General features: G+C 40.2%; 1 protein-coding gene across 3 annotated transcripts in view; it reads right to left on the minus strand.

Annotated features, from left to right (window-relative positions):
- Window positions 1–15,269, minus strand: part of tbc1d8 (TBC1 domain family member 8) — a 50,044-nt gene extending 34,775 nt beyond the window's left edge. The window contains exons 1-2 of one of the 3 annotated variants that reach the window (XM_012957666.3): window positions 15,129–15,269; window positions 14,396–14,662 (exon numbers count right to left, since the gene is read on the minus strand). In XM_012957666.3, coding sequence (XP_012813120.1) covers window positions 14,396–14,522 — 127 coding nt within the window. In that variant the 5' untranslated portion in view covers window positions 14,523–14,662; window positions 15,129–15,269. Of the gene's footprint in view, window positions 1–14,395; window positions 14,663–15,128 lie in introns of those variants that run through there. The other 2 variants (XM_012957667.3, XM_018091630.2) reach the window with 2 other exon arrangements.
- Window positions 15,270–18,310: the final 3,041 nt, after the last annotated feature.

An 18,310-nucleotide genomic window follows, 5' to 3' on the forward strand; every position in this document is an offset into this window, starting at 1 on the left:
GTAACAATGTGATATTCCCTAACAATGTTGCTATAATGGTACTTAGACACTTGTTTAGTTCAGCACTGTGGTTATTTATTTCCTAGAAAAATCATTTCCTTAGCCACTTTAAAGAGAATTTGTTTTACACAGGAAGATCATGCAGCGTTAACTAAAGGAAAAAACACGAAGACTCAGCACGTACACCCCTACTTACTTTGAACAATGGTTGCATTTTCACTTGGACAAGCGAACAACACAGAGGCTAAACTGTATTTGAACTGAAAAATGACTGTCAAAAACACCCTTCACCACCTACAGTTATAGTCAAGTGCTATAGATTTCAAAGAGTCTCCATATGAGCTTCATAGCCACATAAAATTCCATCAGAGAATTATAGATTGATGGCATTATATATTCAGTGGGTGTTAGATATTGATTGGAGGTGCAGAGCTGAAAAAAACTGTATGGGCATCAAGAAAGCACTGAAAAGATAGGCAAACTCTCTAAAAGTCTAGTATATGCATACAAATTGAGTTTTGGCAGCTATCTGTATATTGTAAATAACATTAGACAACAGAGGCACTTTTGTAAGAATGTACCTGGCAGCTTTCCCTTGCAGTACTGGTTTGACTTTGGCAATACCAAGACCCATATTTACAATACTGACATTGGTCAAAGCTTAACATGTCAACAGAAAACTTTTTGGTGCAGCCCATCATTAGTAGGCTCTCCATGGATATGATCGGTGGTCAGCCCTCTGTATAATCTAGGACTGGTAAAAAAATGGAAGTAATGCTTTCAAATTTGAAATTTTCCCAGATTTGGTAACCCATGCTAGCCAATCAGCAGGTAGAATTTATGGGTCACCTATTGGGAAATCTAAATATTTCCTACTGGTTTTTTTTTTCCCCAAACGTTGAGACTTTTATAACATTATCCCATTAATCTCATTCCCTTTAACCACCTTGTGCATGTATATTTTGGAATCCCAATCTTCTCTGGCAGCAGCAAACACCAAATTGCCTGGAGCACAATGTAAACAATACATCCAGAGGGTGGATGCAGATAATAGGTACAGAAAGAGCAAAGATGATAAGCCCCAATGTGTGATATACAGGACCTTTCAGTCTAATTTCCCTTTTACAGTCACACAACACATACAGTATGGTCAATTGAATCAGTAACCAATTTACCTGCCTTTATGTTTTTTGAGTATGACAAGAAACCTGGAGAAACACATGCAGACATAAGGACAACATAAAAAAAATTACTGCAGCAGTTCCATGGTCAAAATTTATCTCTACTGTGCATGAGCAATCACTTACTGTAAAAATGCACCTCTATTGTGTAAGATCAGTCATTTTGTCTTGCTCTACTGAGAAAAAAACAGTAGTGACAGAAGTGAAAAGCTGTTGGCTTCTCAAGGAACACACTTCTATTCTAAAACACAGCAAACAATTCATGATTCAGGGATTTGAAGTTAAGCAGTTCTAGTTATTTTCATGTTTAAATTTCCCATGGTAGAAAAGAAATGCACAAGCCAACTATGCAAAAAAAAAAAAAAAAAAAAAAAAACATTTTGCCTTTGTAATCTGATCTGTACATGTTTTCAGAAATGCTGAAATTGCTTAGAGAGTTGGTGTTCCACAATACGCAGAGAGAAAATTTAAAACAATAAGAACATTATAACAAGCTTAAAGGAGAATGCAAGTCAAAATTTAAAAAGCATACTGCCCAATAGTCGTCCTATTGTTTGGTAAAAACCCCACACTTTTGGCTCACCTAATCAAATATTTACTCAGTCACACTTACTTCACATTTTCTAGAACAGGCAGCAATCTCTAAAAAGGTATTCTGCCTTCCTTTCCCTCCTTGCTTCATACTGCACATGTGTTTCATTCCCCCCTCCGCCAGATGTGCTTCTGATTGGCTGGTGGGCATGTGTAGCTCAGAGCAGGAGACAGGATCAAGTTACACACATGCTCAGAGAATAGGAAGGCTGCCGTTGGCAGCCTACAGGAGGGGAAGAGAGATTACAGTGATGTCACTGGAGTCTTCACACTGCTGTAGGCTGCCAGCACCATATCTCAGAGAAGCAAGCAGGGATCTGGGAATTTAGATATGCAGTAAGTACTTAAAAAGAATGCCTTTAGACTTACTTTTAATTTATATTAACCTTTCATTGTCCTTTAACAAGGAAACATTGCTAAAAGTCCCTGTATTTCCATCTGTTGCTTCAATAACTTAGTAAACGGAAAAATACCTTTTCCCATGTTAAAACGAAGGAAATGTTATAACCCCTCGAAAACTGTGCGGGATGGGTGGGGGTTGTCATAACCTTTACCACTTTTCTCCACTGCCAATCTCTCCCTTATCTAGATGAACAAGGAAATAGACCCTTTTATTGCTTTTTCTGAACTATATGCTGCCTAGTGTTTTTTTACATAACAAATAACTGAAATGTTTTTAGAAGTGTAGATGTATATACCCAGGTGCAGAAAAATAACCTCTTGTAATATAAACATATGTACAGGTACGGGACTAATTATCCTTACTCATTATATAGAAAGCTCCAAAATACAGAAAATACATTTTCTAGTGTCCTATTAAAGCAAACAGTTTTTATAACTTTTTTTTCCAAAAAAAATAATAAAGTATCTATAACTTGATGGTAACAAAGTTAACAATAAAGCAACGCTGAAGCCAAAACATTAAGACATAAGGACAATGGCTCCCACTAAAACAATAATACACAAGAGTAATGATATGGGTTTCTGCTGTACAGTTTATCAAAATAGCACCTTTGCTTTTTGAATAACTCAATTACATAACAGAATTGATCCTGTGCATGCATTACTAGCCTAACAGTCTACTTTATTTGCAAGAACAGCAATTAAATTTGGGACTCATACAAAAGAGGAGCCTGGCACTTTAGCAGCTATTTACGTGTTTATTCACAGGCACATGGGACATTTTGTCGCCCGTGTTTCATCTCCTTCAGCACAAAACAATGTCCTAAGTTTTCTTTACACCAGCATTACTGTAATTTGCCGGTGGGAAAACATATGCATTGCCTCTGCTGCCTGTAGTAGCAATTTTTGATTACTGTGTGATTTATGTTTCCCCATTGCAAACTTAAATTACTGATGATGGAAGGAAACTTTGGATATTTTGTTGCCCATGCTTGAGGAGATTAAGCGATAGCTGCAGTCCCTTAGGGTAATGGCCCACGGGGAGATTAGTCGCCTACGGTTTAATCTCAACTACCGTGGTCTACTAATCTCCCCAAAATGCCTTCTTATCGGCAATAAAGGAATCTGCATCACTTCATTTTGCGAAGTCGTGCAAAGTTTCCTGCTAGCTACTTGTCAAAGCTACAAAATAGACAATACTGATAAGTGTCTCTATAGGGAGATATAGTAAGACATGAATGCTTTCGGCGATTTTTTCGCGCTTGCGCGACTTTCCCATACACTTGTGCGAAAAATTCGGAAAGGTTCTGCCGCTGTTTACGAAAATTTTGTGACTTTCGAATCGCCAATACAATAATATCGTGACTAATACGATTTTTTTCGTAAACATTTTCGTGATATTCACAAATTATCGTATACAATCCGAATTTTTCCCATTCGGGATTCAAACTCGTGTTTTAATGAATCGGCCCCTATGTGTGTTTTAGCAGAGGTATGGTCTATGGCAGGGGATTTTCTGGTGTTTTGTAGCTGCTACAAAGAACACCATGTGTTATATAGCCTTGCTATAGCTATTCTCTTCTCTCCATTTGCAAGTGTATCTTCACTCTTGTTTAACCATTGTACCTGTCCACGACAAGTAGCTGCTACTAGTAGCTCCGTGTGTCTTAACCCTAATGCATAAAGTCATGCACTATGAGGTTACTACAAGAATTAGAGACAAACATGCCTATAAATAAAATCTAATGAAACCAGAAGAGCAGCTCCCCTGCAATCTCCCAGCTCACTTACTGCAATTCCTAACATTTAGATATCAGTGATAGCGGAACAGAAGTATTTGCCCATCCCTGTATATGAAAAAATATGCATTTCTCTGTCTTTTCTGCCTATAGTAAGAATGCTAGCCTTGAATACCCTGCAAGGTTAGCAGTTGAGATCAATGGAGGGGGTTCTGTTGTAATAACAAATTCCTCTCATCTAGAGTAGCAGCTTTCCCTAAAACAGGTGTATAGTTTTATAAATACAAACCAATGGTTTTCGATTAGGTTAGCATTTAACCCTGTCCTTTAGTTGATTTACTACAGCAGTTTTTAGTCCTCTCTTTTCCCCTGTGAATCAAAAAGACACAGTATGTAAAGTAGCCCTTTAAGCAAAATTGTTACATTATTTCCTTGGACCTTTGCACCTCTAGCCTGTGGTTTCTTCCACGCTTATAACACCCTGGGTACAGAGTGCTAAGGGGTGCATAAGTCTCCTAGAATACCCACTTTTCTGCAGAGAAATGAGGCTGGTTGAACAAGTATAGTTGCTCTGCTATATATTTCTTGGTTGTGGAGCACCTCTCTACCAAAGCTTTACTCTCCTGGGATACATTGCTGTATTCCAAAGCTTCCTGGATAACAAGTTTTGGATTATAGATTCCATACTTGTATAATATATATTAATTAATATCAGGCCTGGACTGGGATTCAAAGTAGGCCGAAACAGCACCCAACTAGCCTACTAATTAGTAACTGTCTATTGTATCTTACAGCAGCCTCTCTGGAATTTGCCAGAATCCACAGATTGCCAGTCCGAGCTCGATTAATATATTATGTACTATACTATACAATCTGTGTTATCTGATAATGGTTAAGTAAATCGTTACCTAGCCTTTTGTTAATTATTGCAATGACCCAAAATGATATGCCCTTAGAATTTATAAAAGTTGTCTACATGAACTTTTAGGCCTAGCACATACTTTTTTTGCCCTTGTCTTGTGAGTGTAGATCAAGATAAGTCTCTCTCTCTCTGTTTAGCACAGTAACCTGTATTTATCACATATTTAGATTACATTACCTGTATGGAACTTTGTTATGGCCACATCTCCTTAAGGTGGGTGCTAAATAGTCTCTCATCTAACTGGGCATACTCCTATTCATTTGTGCTGCTAGCTTGTCTTTTTTATCCCCAGTCTCTCATGTATTTTTTAATATAATTACTGCATTTATTCTAATACAGAGCTACGTATTCTGCACAAAATATTTCAGGCACAGGGTTCATTTGCAAACACCAGTGTTAGTAAACAAGCCTCTATGTAATATCTTTCTATAGTGTCTACGGTTTAAATTTGGTGCCTGATGCAACAGTGATCTATTTGATAACCACTAAGCCAACAGTCAACCAATGACTATACTATACCAAAGAGTTGTGTGAACATTTCATTGTCAGCCCCTCTAGTGACATTAGAGATAGGGCAGGTAGGGGCAGATATAAAAAAAAATATTAAAAAGTTTATTCTTCAAAAAAAAGTTAAAAAGTTTTAAAAATTAGAAGCCATTATGATTCAGCTGAAACAACTATGCACTTATTTTTAGCCCATTCAAACAGTTGCTCCATTGGAAAGATTACTTGTAGTCTCTGCAGCTGTGGGAACCAAGAAATGAAATAATGCAGTAAAGCCATAAAGATGCAGTCAGCTGCTGTGACAAAGGGGATTAAAGACAATATAAGAAAGGCCCACCATTGCTGATTTGTGCACTACTTCTTCATGTCAGCCTTTTTTTGGACAGGGTTTCCGCATCAGTTTAGTAATAAGAATAAACCACATGTACATTTACAATATTACAGTGTACCACAAAAAGAGGCCTAATTAACATACTGTATAAAATTATTTACGCAGGAAAACTGTTGTAAAGTAAACAGCAAATTTATAAAGCTGTGTATTTTCTTTTACAACACCCTATTGCCATATTTTATTTAATGCCATTTTATTTATTGTATAACACATTCAAGCGAATTGGATCCTCCATGCAAGGGAAGGGACATCTGCCATTGGCAGGTTTTAAGCTGGTCACATACGCACTGATAAAATCATACTAAACTGAGTTTTGTACAGTTTTCGGACCGTGCATGGGCTCAGAATTATCGTCTTGATAGTTTTCATACCATGGTGATTGGTCATTTAGTTAATTGCCCAGGTCAGAAAATTTTGGTCAGATAACGATAAAATCTGCACACCTATTGTTTATCTGATTATATCCTTGGCTACCTACAATGCATTTCCAGGAAGTCACTTTCGTACGATTGGTGTCTGCCAACTATTTCATGTTCAGAAGATCCGATTTGCTTTATCCTACAATTTCAGACATTAGTTTTAGATCATTGCATTTAAACATATGATCCATATTCAAATGTTCTTGGAAGAAGACTAAAATCTAAATGTGTATGGCCACCTTTAGCTGGCGAATTGTCGGATTTGGAATTTTTAGCTATTTTGATGCACAGTAAAGATTCAAGTTTTATTTCTGCAACTTTTTCTGCCATTTTCTTATGCTGTATAAACTGCCTGCAAACAATTGCAGGAAGTATTTGAACAATACTTTGCAATTATAGAATGTGTCTATATGTTTAAAGCGGATTTAGTAATATAATATGCAATAACAGTTTTAAGAGGTCAATATTGCATCATTTGTAATTGTGTCAGGGAGTTGGATTGCTGATGTATTGTGGGCAGTAACATTTAAACATAAATTACTCATTGCATGGGCAAACTTTGCACATGCTTGATCCTAACCATGTTGCAGTGCCAGTACACAATAATAGGGCCAGGGGTTTGTCATTCCTTCTGCACAGTAGGGATTTCCTAGAGGCTAGATCTGCCTGTGAAATGTAGATGCATAATAGCTGAGTGCCCACGGGTTGTACATCCTTGATCTATGGAGAAGGAAGCAAGAACATAAAATTAGCTCATCCTCCCCCTACTCCAGTTAAAAATACCACATGCCTTTCTTATTAACTCAGTCTACCGATGTATGGAAAGCCACACAGATTTGCTGTCTCAATTACAATATGCTCTGCAGTTTGCCCTCTCTCTGTTTGTTACTTATATCTTTTGTGCCCTTTGCTCCATAACATTCTCAGGAAATGATGTCACAACATATTACCTTGGCTTGGAGTTGGATGGGGAGACAATGTGTGTTATTCTGCAGTGCCCAGAAAGCCTCAATATGCATCAAAAAGGGTAGTAAAATCAGCCTGCATGAAGGTTTATTGCCTAATCATTGCAAATGTATGCTATATCTTTATGTGCTATATAAATTCACTTCCACAAACCTTAAGCTCAGTGAAAATGTCAGTAAAAAAAGGCCAGCTGTGCCAGTGCTGGAAAATTACAAGCTACATACTGTATACGGCACAGTTTCAATTAAATGAAGCCATGCAGCGGAACACATACAGTAAGCCAATATCATTCTTCTGTAATGCTCCATTACATAGAGTTCAAGGGTTTGTGCTCTATTAAAAGGCTGAATTACACCACATTAATGGCAAGGCCTTAAAAAATATAAAAAGTTGCAGAACAGAATTTATTGGGCCCCACAGTAACATTTTAGAACTAACTGTAACTTTGGGAACAAGACATTTTTAAAAACTGCTTATCAGTCACCTCTCAGCATCCCAGCATTCACAGGGTCTGCTTCCTTTTTAGTTATCCCAGACTACTTAAAATAAAGATTACATGTTTCATTACATAAATTTTAATTTCCTACAGCAAAACCAGTAAGAGAGCAGACAGAACAAACAATGAGTGTTTAAGGGGAAAAGAGTGTTAGACATAACTATTATCTGAAGCCAAATGTGCAGTAATGTTATTTGTTGACAGCAAGCATATATTCTGACAACAAAAATTACTTAAAGGCACAAGGAGTGATTTCTGGCATTTTGTCTTCTGCGTTTTTCCTTGCTAAATACCTGGCATAATAATGCTCAATACTACCTTCACTGCCAGGACACAAAATCTAATGAAAATCACCTATGCTGCCATTTTATAAAATTTCAGAAATTTGGATGACTTATTTTTAACAAAGAAACTTCATGCAAAATGCCCAACATACTACACAGAGCTTACAAGATCCCTTGTAACGTGAAGGTTAAATTAACATGAACATAGTTCAGTGAATCAGATGCCTATTGGAGTTGCATGCATCAAATTTCAGGTTGGCCAAGAACTCATACACTATACAAAGAATAGGGTCATTGGCTAACTTAGTTTTGTTTTTATTTTATCCAACTATGACCAGTCAAGTAAAATATGTAAAATAGTAAAAATAAGATATAAAGACACAAATGTTACCCTTGTCGCAGGACTAGTGATCAGTCCTGAATGGTTGTAAATAAAATACCTGTTTAAACACAGAGTACATCTATTTTGAACTACTCCTTAGGCTGCCCTTATACAGAGATCTCCGATTACTGCTTGATTGTGTGCTGGCATAGGCGGAGTGATTTTTTTTGTTTGGGAGGCTAAAGAGGCCTATACATGGGCTGAAATAATAATACCTGGTCAGTACAGCAAATTTTATTACTAGATCATCCAACAGGTTTTTTTAGCATAAAATGGAGAGACATATAGTAGGTTTTAATAAGCCTAAAAATATTATTAGTATTATTATTAATGTTATATGAAAATAAGTAGTTATAGATAAGACAAGCACAATTAGGCTAATTGAGTGAAGTTACATGTAGTAAAATAGTACCCATGAACTAGTTTAAGTCCAAGACTGATGTAGCCCTAGATAAACAAGAAATAATCTGCCTCTTTCAGCTGTTGTATAGCTGTCTTTTGACGACCAGAATCAGAGCCCTTCTTTTCAGGAGGATTAGGGCTCTGGTACACGGGGAGATTAGTCGCCCGCGGCAAAACTCCCTGCTCGCGGGCGACTAATCTCCCCGAGTTGCCTTCCCTCTGCCATCCCACCGGCGAACATGTAAGTCGCCGGCGGGATGGCAGACGCGGCGGCGCGATTTCGCGCAAATCGCCGAAAAAGACTCGCAAGGCTTTTTCGGCGATTTCCCGAAATCGCCCCGCCGCGTCTGCCATCCCGCCGGCGACTTACATGTTCGCCGGTGGGATGGCAGAGGGAAGGCAACTCGGGGAGATTAGTCGCCCGCGAGCAGGGAGTTTTGCCGCGGGCGACTAATCTCCCCGTGTACCAGAGCCCTTAGGGAAAGGTGGGAGTCGCTGAAGAAACACAGCACTGCTGGTATCTTCAGGGAAAGAAAAACGCAACAGCTACAGAAAAAAGCAGGTTTTAGGGCTCTGGCACACGGGGAGATTAGTCGCCCGCGACAAATCTCGATGTTCATGTGCCATCCCACCGGCAACTTATATTGTCGCTGGTGGGATGGCAGGTGATGGCAACTCAGGGAGATTAGTCGCCCGCGAACAGCGGGCGAATTTTACTCGCCCCTATCTGGAAGGCTGTGCCCAATACCTAGAACTTCTGATAAGCAGCTACTGTGAGTAAAGCAATGAATGGCTAAAATGGTAGGTGGTTCAAAAATGAATCTTCCACCTATCAGAGTAGTGTCTGCCACTGCTGCTTGTCAGAAGTTTTAGGTAAAAATCACGCAGTGTAACAAGCTTCTTGATAGGGGTGAAAAAAGTTCCTTTGCATCAAAGTTACCTGTACCTGTATATTTTTTGAGTGGTCAGTCAAGTTTGGGGAGGCTAAGCCTCCCCAAGCCTTAATGAGAATTAACCTATGCGCACTGGCCACCTTTAAGCCATGTGAGTATGAAGAAGGTGGCTGAACACAGAGAACCATAGATTAATTTAGAGACATTACCACTAAAATTCAGAGGTAGGCTCTATCCCTTTAAGTTCCTCACACTGCATATATAGCATTAGAAACACAGCAGAGGGTCTTATCATTAGAAGCAAAGTACACACCTTAAAATTATAAGTATTTGTTCTCATCCTGCTAAAAGAATTTCACACCTCCTAGATTTTTTTTACAGTTTCCACTCACACTCCCTATATATCTAGAAAATTATATTGTAACCTATTTTCTTTTAAAAGTCTAGCTTCTTTGTCATTCTGAAGACTGGATTCAGCCTATCACCAAAACTTCCACAAAAGATTTGACCAATCACAGAATTAAATCTGAACCCTGTGAATCTGTGAACAAAATTTTGTCGCAATCACTTGTTCACCGCTTGAAAGTCATTTGATTTTTAGTGTTTAACTGAACCCTAAAGGTTTGCCTCAATCTTGCAAAATGCCAAACCAAACCTTTAAAGGGACAGTAACACCAAAAAATGAAAGTGTATAAAAGTAATTACTATATAATGTAATGCTGCTCTGTACTGGTACAACTGGTGTGTTTTCCTTAGAAACCCTACTATAGTTTATATAAATAAAGCTTCTGTGTAGCCACGGGGGCAGCCATTTAGGGCTCTGGCACACGGGGGAGATTAGTCGCCCGCGATAAAACTCCCTGTTCGCGGGCTACTAATCTCCCCAAGTTGCCTACCCCTGCCATACCACCGGCGAACATGTAAGTCGCCGGCGGGATGGCAGACGCGGCGGCGCGATTTCGCGCAAATCGCCGAAAAAGACTCGCGAGTCTTTTTCGGCGATTCCCTGAAATTGCCCCGCCGCGTCTGTCATCCCGCCGGCGACTTACATGTTCGCCGGTGGGATGGCAGGGTTAGGCAACTCAGGGAGATTAGTCGCCCGCGAACAGGGAGTTTTATCGCGGGCGACTAATCTCCCCCGTGTGCCAGAGCCCTTACAGGAGAAAAGGCACAGGTTACTTAGCAGATAACAGATAAAACCCCATTATATTCTACAAAGCTTATCTGTTATCTGCTATGTAACCTGTGCCTTTTCTCCTTTTTCCCAACTTCAATGGCTGCCCCCGTGTTGACATAGCAGCTCATTTATATAAACTATAGTAGCGTTTCTGTTGCAAACTTACCAGTTTTACCAGCGCAGGGCAACTGTACATTATATTTTTATTACTTTAAAACGCTTTCCTTTTTTGGTGTTACTGTTCCTTTAACCAAAATGCCAAACCAAACCTTTAACCAAAATGCCAAACCAAACCTTAGTTGATTTAACCAAAGTAATATCCAAATAATATCCAGCAAAGTACAGTGACACTGACAGCACTGGGAAAAATAAACTGTTAGCAGGCAGCATCATCGTGCAGCAGCTAGAAACTTCCCTTCTTGCTTTAACCACAACAGTGGGTTCCTCCTGTGTTGTGGCTGGCACAGGGAGATGTTGCAGCAACCCCTTTCAGAGTCCCTTTAAATCTCTAAATATATGTTTGAAAACTTCCCACAAAAAAACAGAACTTACTCTTTTGTTTATTATTTTACAGCATTAATGGAGAAGGAAAGGCTAACTCCACTCTCTAAGTCAGGGATCCCCAACCTTTTATACCCGTGAGCCACATTTAAATGGAAAAAGTATTGGGGAGCAACACAAGCGTGAAAAAGTTTCCTGGGGGTGCCAGGGAGAGCTATAATTGGCTATTTGATAGCCCCTATGTGGGACTGACAGCCTACAGAAGGCCCTGTTTGACATTATACTTGGTTTGTATGCAACCAACACTTGCCTCCAAGCCAGAAATTCAAAAATGAGCACCTGCTTTGAGGCCGCTGGGAGCAACATCCAAGAGGTTGGCGAGCAACATGTTGCTCACGAGCCACTGGTTGGGGAACACTGCTCTAAGGGAACACTCAAAGATTGAGTTTGCATTTTGGTTGATACAGAAGTGTTTACAGGATGGCCAGTCGAGTTGACAGCTGAAATGTGGTGCCCTCCGTAGTCACACAGTTAAAGGAATACTGTCACGTTAAAACATGTTTTTTTTCAAAACGCATCACTTAATAGATCTTCTCCAGCAGAATCCTGCATTGAAATCGGTTTTTCAGAAACACAGATTTTTTTAAGTTTAATTATAAAATTTCACATGGGGCTAGCTATATTCTTCATTTCCCAGGGAGCCACAACCATGTGACTTGTTCACACTTTACTTCTGCACTGCAAGTTTGAGTGATATCACCCCCCATTCCAGCAGCCGATCAGAACAATGGGAAGGAAAGATAGCAGAATTGCACTTAATAGTAAGAAATCCAAGTCAAGCTTGGGACAACTTTGGATACATGGGAGTAGGAGAAATAATAGGTTATCTGGAGGCAGTTCTAATGTGTAGCGCTGGCTCCTTCTGAAAGCTCAGACTCAGTCACAATGCACTGAGATGGCTGCCTACACACCAATATTACAACTAAAAAAAATTCATTTGTTGGTTCAAGGATCAAATTTTAAATGGTAGAGTGAATTATTTTCTATGTAAACAGTATAATTTTGAAATAAAAGTATACCATAAAAATCATGACAGAACCCCTTTAATTAATTTAGGGCTTCAGTTGCTTCTGAAGGTTTTCTGAAATACTTCACAACTAGAATGTGGGATTAGTCACACATAATCACAAAGTACAAACAATAAAAAGATTATGATATTGCTTTTTGTATCGGTAGAATAGGGGCATTTCATAAAATAGGAGTAAATATTTCTCAGTCCAGTTGACAGATCAAAGCTAAAATTACAAAGTACAAATACTACAGGTTTTTTTTTGTTTGTTTTTTTTTAAAGTGAATTCTGTCCAAGAACTAAATCAGTACTGTACTGGCACTTATTTTAATCACTAGCATACAAATGCAGTAACCCAATAAAAACAGCAGCACATAACCATTTATAGAATTACATTGTGCATTCCGAAGTGCCCTTACACAGGGGTATCTGTCTTTTGTATATTGGAAATGCATATTAAAAGACAACAAAGGATACATTCACTAGGGACTGCAACTATGATATACAACAACCAAGCATTCCTGTCCAATCATTAAGTTTTTTCCCTGGGCCAGTGCTCCCTTTAAGAAATCCCTGCACCAGACTGGGGAAATAATAAGCAGACCACAGTGCTGCCATTTAAAGGAATAGTTCACTGTAAAAATGAAACTGGGTAAAATAGACAGACTGCACAAAATAAAAAATGTTTTCAATATAGTTAGACAAAAATGTAATCTATAAAGGCTGGAGTGGGCAGATGTCTAACATAATAGCCAGAACTTTACTTCCTCCTTTACAGCTATCAGTCAGTCAGTAACCAATCAGTGACTATAGGGGGTACATATGGGACATAACTGTTCAGTTAGTTTGCATTTGAATCTGACGTGCATACTCACATACTAACTGAACAGTTAAGTCTCATGTGGCCCCCTCTAAAGTCATTTTTGCCTGACTAACTATATCACAAATATTTTATTTTGCGCAGTCTATCTATTTTAGCCAGTTTCATTTTTATTTCATTTATTTTTATTCATTTTTACACTGAACTATTCCTTTTACCTTTTCCCAGACAACCCTGGGTTAGATCTGGACATGCTGAGTAGAGTAAATTTTTTCTATTTTACTCTGCTGTGCATGTGTGAGTGTCAGTCAATGCTAGGCATGCCTGGATGCTCTGTTCTGTTCTTTTTTTTTTTTTTTACACCAGGTCAGTTCATTTTTTTTTTTTATTGGATTTATTAAGGGTGCCTAACATACTGGCTCACCCCAGTGAACCCACATTCCCATGTCCTTTATGGGCAAGGCACATGGGGAAATGCTGTGCATTTTGTAACCTGAGAATTTTCCACTTGCCGGATAAGTGACAAATGCTCAGAATCTACCTCTATTCATTCCTGCCCATGGGTGCTCATGGATCAGATTATCTTAGATCGAAGACTCTTTCTAATTGCCTAATAGGAAGGTGCATCCACAGATACAGGCAATTCCTATAGGAATGAACTGGGGCAATTAAGAAGTGAAAAACACTTGGGAGATAAATTGCAATAACTAATGTGAATTAATGTGATTGCTACAAGCGCTCAGCCCTGTGGTTTAGTGCAATCTTATACATATACTGCATGTTTATGCTTCTGGCAAGACTTAAAAATACATAAAACGGAGTAATAACACAAAACACAAGGCTCTATGTGCTTCTGACAAGTTAAGCATACATTTTAATGGATGCACATTCAAACACCTCTATATGAGGCCCCAAATTGTAAGGCCGGGCATCGCTGGCATAGTTTGTGCTCAAATCTAAAGAAGCTCCAGTGGAATCCTAATTTAATGCAGCTTCTAAATTCTACTGAATTACAACAGTTTGCTTGCTTCTAATTCTCATTTGTAATGTAAGTTTACAGAAGGGTGAGGCCAGAAGACTGAAAATCTGACAAGCATGTGAAAATGAGAAGTATCACAAGTGCGTGTGTTCTGCTAAACAGGGATCTCCAGTCTGGAGCTTCCCAGCTGCTGCTGCTGCTCAAGTACAACCTGGAGGAGTCGCAGACGGCGACTCTATGCATGGGATTGTTTTTCCATTCAGAGAGTGCAACTTACCAGTGAACTTGGCCGTACTGTCCCCATGTCCACGTCGCTTCTGCAGAATGAAGTACTCGTTAGACTTCTGAGTAACCCACAGCCGCAGCGCGTTCTTCAGCAGCACTTCTTCAGGTTTCAGCCACATCCTGCAGCAGGACGCCGGCCCGCTCTCACCGTTGCATGTCAGATTGCTTTGGGCAGGACGGACACGGCGCCGGTTCCAAAATAAAGAGAGTACCGGCAGCTTCTCGATACACAGCACCCCCTAGCGGCCGCTCCTGCGTCCTGCATTGACAGATCAAATCTCAGAGTCCTTTCATACGAAGAAGACACCGCAGGCATGGTTTCCTTCTATTATCACTCCCACACCCCCTTCACTAGTGGCTTGTGTTTTGTTCAGTGCCTGCCAAATCTACAGTCAGCACATCTGTTCCCTACCAACCCAACACAATACATAGACACTAAAGCACAATCACGTTTCTTCCTAATAACCCTCATCCTATAACCAGAATCCTGCAAACAACGAAAATCTATTTCTGCACTGCTGTTGCCCTCCACATCAACGTTCATTCCCCCAAAACACCCCAGATACTGACCTCCCACCCAAAACTTCCCTACCACTACTCAGGCTTTCCTTGTCTTAGCTCTCCCGCCTCCCCCTACTCTCTCCGCATTCATACTCACGCTTCCCTCACAATCCTGCACTTTCATTCCGCCCTGCCCGCCCCCTAGCAGTGCAGCTATGTCTCACCTGCCCCAGCACAAGAAGAAGCCTCTCCTGCATGCCAGTGTTTGGGCTTTCTGTGCCTCACAATCACCACTCACAGTTCCGGTGTGGGCTCCACTCTGTCCTGTCACATTGGGGATGAGGCCCTCCTTCTGGGCGTGCTTTTGTGCTGCCTGCCTGTCTGTGCTGCTGGGCCCTTGCTTGTGGGAAGAGCAGCCTGTTGTTGCTGTAATTTTGGGATTACTAGTTGAATTATTTCTCTTGTTACTACAATAAGCCAGTGCAGTTGTTACCCTTCTAGCTTTGTGTTATTTTCTTTCTCCATACATTTTTTTTTAATTCATCCCAGTGATATCTGGATTGGTTCTATAGATATAATAAACATGTTCTATTTTCCCGTAGTTTCTGATTTCAGTACAGTAAACAGCCAGTAATATTGGCATATTTGCTGCTACAATAGTTTCCACTCTTTTAGGAATGCTTCCCACTAGATGTAAGAACATTGTTTTTAAGATTTGCTTCCAGTGGCACTCCTTGGGCACCAATGTAGGGTGATCTGGCCTGGTTTGCAGGCAGCATTCTAAATCATCTCAGATACAGGGTCGGACTGGGGGGTGCAGGGCCCACCGGGGCCCTACAGGTGCCCCTGCCAGCTGCGTCCCCCACACCCCCTCACCCACACCCGATTTCCTCCCCTAAGCACGTGAAAGTTTAACGCATAAGGGGAGGAACGGGCCAGAGGAGCACCTGCAGGGGTCGGGTCAAAGCCTCCGGGGCCCACCGAGTTTTTCCTGGTGTCCCGGCGGCCCAGTCCGAACCTGCTCAGATATGTTCACTTAGGTTGAGTTCAGAACTATTAAAAGGCCTAGATCCTCCACTCCCATCTTAGCAAAGCAAATTTTGCACAGAGCTAGTTTTGTGTATGGGGCAGAGTTGTACTGGATCACAAGGTCACTGGATAAAAAAGAGTTTGAGTAAGGAGAAGTAAAAAGTAGTTTGTAGAGTGGGCTGGTCGGCCCATGGCATCCCAGTTCGAATGTGGACAGGGGCTTTATTGTGCTGAAACATAAATATGCCTTTCCCAAAGTGTTGCCACAAAGAAGCAGGTAATTTTCATGAATGTCATTGTACTCTGTAGCATTAGGCTAATGCCACAATAGTGTAGAAGACCCAATGCTCTGAAGTGCTCTTTCTGATTGTATATTTGCTGACAGGCATAGCATCAGCCTGTCAGTGCAAACACACAGCAGATTTTGGCATGGAAACTGTAAATGATCCATTTTACTGTGTGTCCCTACTTTGTGTGTGCGCACTGGTGGTCTGATCCCATGCCTGTTTGCAAACATACATTCCAGAAGAGGAAGGCAGAAGAACTGCTTTTCTTCTATTCTTTCAGGAAAGACGAACTATGTGCCATTGGCCTTAAAGTTTGGAAGAGCTCACTGGAAGAGGCCAAACCATGATAAACAACCAAGGTCATATTCATCCTGCAACAAACTTTACAGCTGCCATTATACATTCACACAGGTAACAATCTTCTGGCATTTACCATAAGCTCATTTTATTTATATAAAGGTTCCGAAGAATAATCTTGTGATGACATTTATTCCAGAGACTGGAACTCGGCAGTAAATGTCTTGAATTATGGCTGTTCCTAGACATTTCCATTTCACAAACACTTGACTCAGGGCTTGGCCAGCTATAACAGGGCAGAAACTTGACACACTTACTTCTTGAAATGGTAGCGTACAATGATGGTGCCACAAAAGAAGTAACTGAGCCCTTCAATCTAACTCTTTTTGCTGTTGACATTTTGTGTTTAATAATACAATTCTAAAAGCACTGGGTGGTTTAACAATATACCATAGATATTTAAGCCAGTGGCTTAAAAATATTATATGTTTAAAGACTGCCAAGTTCACATACTGGACAGGGAGGAGGACTGGTTTAAAAGAGGTGTTAAAGAATCCATATATGTGAAAATGGAAAATCAAACATAAATAGAGGCAAGGGGGGCGTGCAACATCTACTGTCTGCCCCAAACAATCATGTTTTGGCACCTCTCCCTGGATTATTTTATAACACATAGCTCACACACCTTACTTTCATGAGATCCCTGACTCCATGCTGGTTATCATAAATAGTTTATGCTGATTGAAGCAACATTCCAGGATATTTTTTCCAGAAAGATCCTTGTACAAGTGGAAAAACACAGCCCAAACAAAAATCCAGTTGATTTGACTTGTTACTGCAGATATGCAACTGTAAGGGTGAAGACACACAGATACTAGTAGCAACTACTTGTTACGGCTACTAAAATAGACAATGCTGATCATTTACTAATAACTGTCTCTATGTGTGTTTTAGCAGAGGCAGTTCTGAGTATTGTCTATGGCAGAATAATATCTGGTGCTTAGTAGCCATGACAGGTAGCTGCTACTAAGTGTGTCTTCGCCCTAATATTATTTTGGTCATCAAATGCTTCCTATAGCTTACTCCAGATGAATCGTGACAAGCATCAGTAGAAATACATTACTTATAATAGCAGGATTGCAGTACTCTCAGATTAACTACCAGAGATCTCCTCTGCTTTCAGTTTAAACACCTGGATCCTTAAGATTATGGATATTACAGGGGTTCTGACATCTGACCCCAGTCACCCACAGTCATCTGAAGCTATTAGCTGCCCATAAAAGAAGTCCTTACCACCTTCTGCTTCTAAAGCACCTACAATTAGGACCTAACCCATTGACTGGTTCCTACCTCATTGTCAGGTCCTGGTTAAAATAAATCACAGCAAAAGCAAATTATAACTTTAGTTCACTTTTGAATTCTATTCAGCACATAACAGAACATAGTATGTCTAACAACTTTTCATTTGAATATCTCTTACCTGCACTTGAAAGGTCTTCTGTCCCTGTGTAGTGCAAAACCCAACTCTGACATTTTGCAGCTCTTTCTGTCTGCAAAGCCCCTGCTTTAGGGGCGGCATGCAGCCCAGCTGCTAATTTGGGTCCAAAGCATTGGGAAGTGTGGGAGACCTAATAGTTTTTAATGCTCCATGCACCAATCCCCAGTACTCTGGACCCGACTACAGATGTCTGAGTATGCGCACATCTGAGCGTGCCTTAATGGAAGGGGGCAGCAGTGACCGAGGAGAAGGGGCCTAGGGGCTCCCACATTAGGAATTCAGGCCTGGGCAAGCC

The sequence above is a fragment of the Xenopus tropicalis genome, chromosome 2 (assembly GCF_000004195.4).
Source record: "Xenopus tropicalis strain Nigerian chromosome 2, UCB_Xtro_10.0, whole genome shotgun sequence".
Taxonomy (NCBI): domain Eukaryota; kingdom Metazoa; phylum Chordata; class Amphibia; order Anura; family Pipidae; genus Xenopus; species Xenopus tropicalis.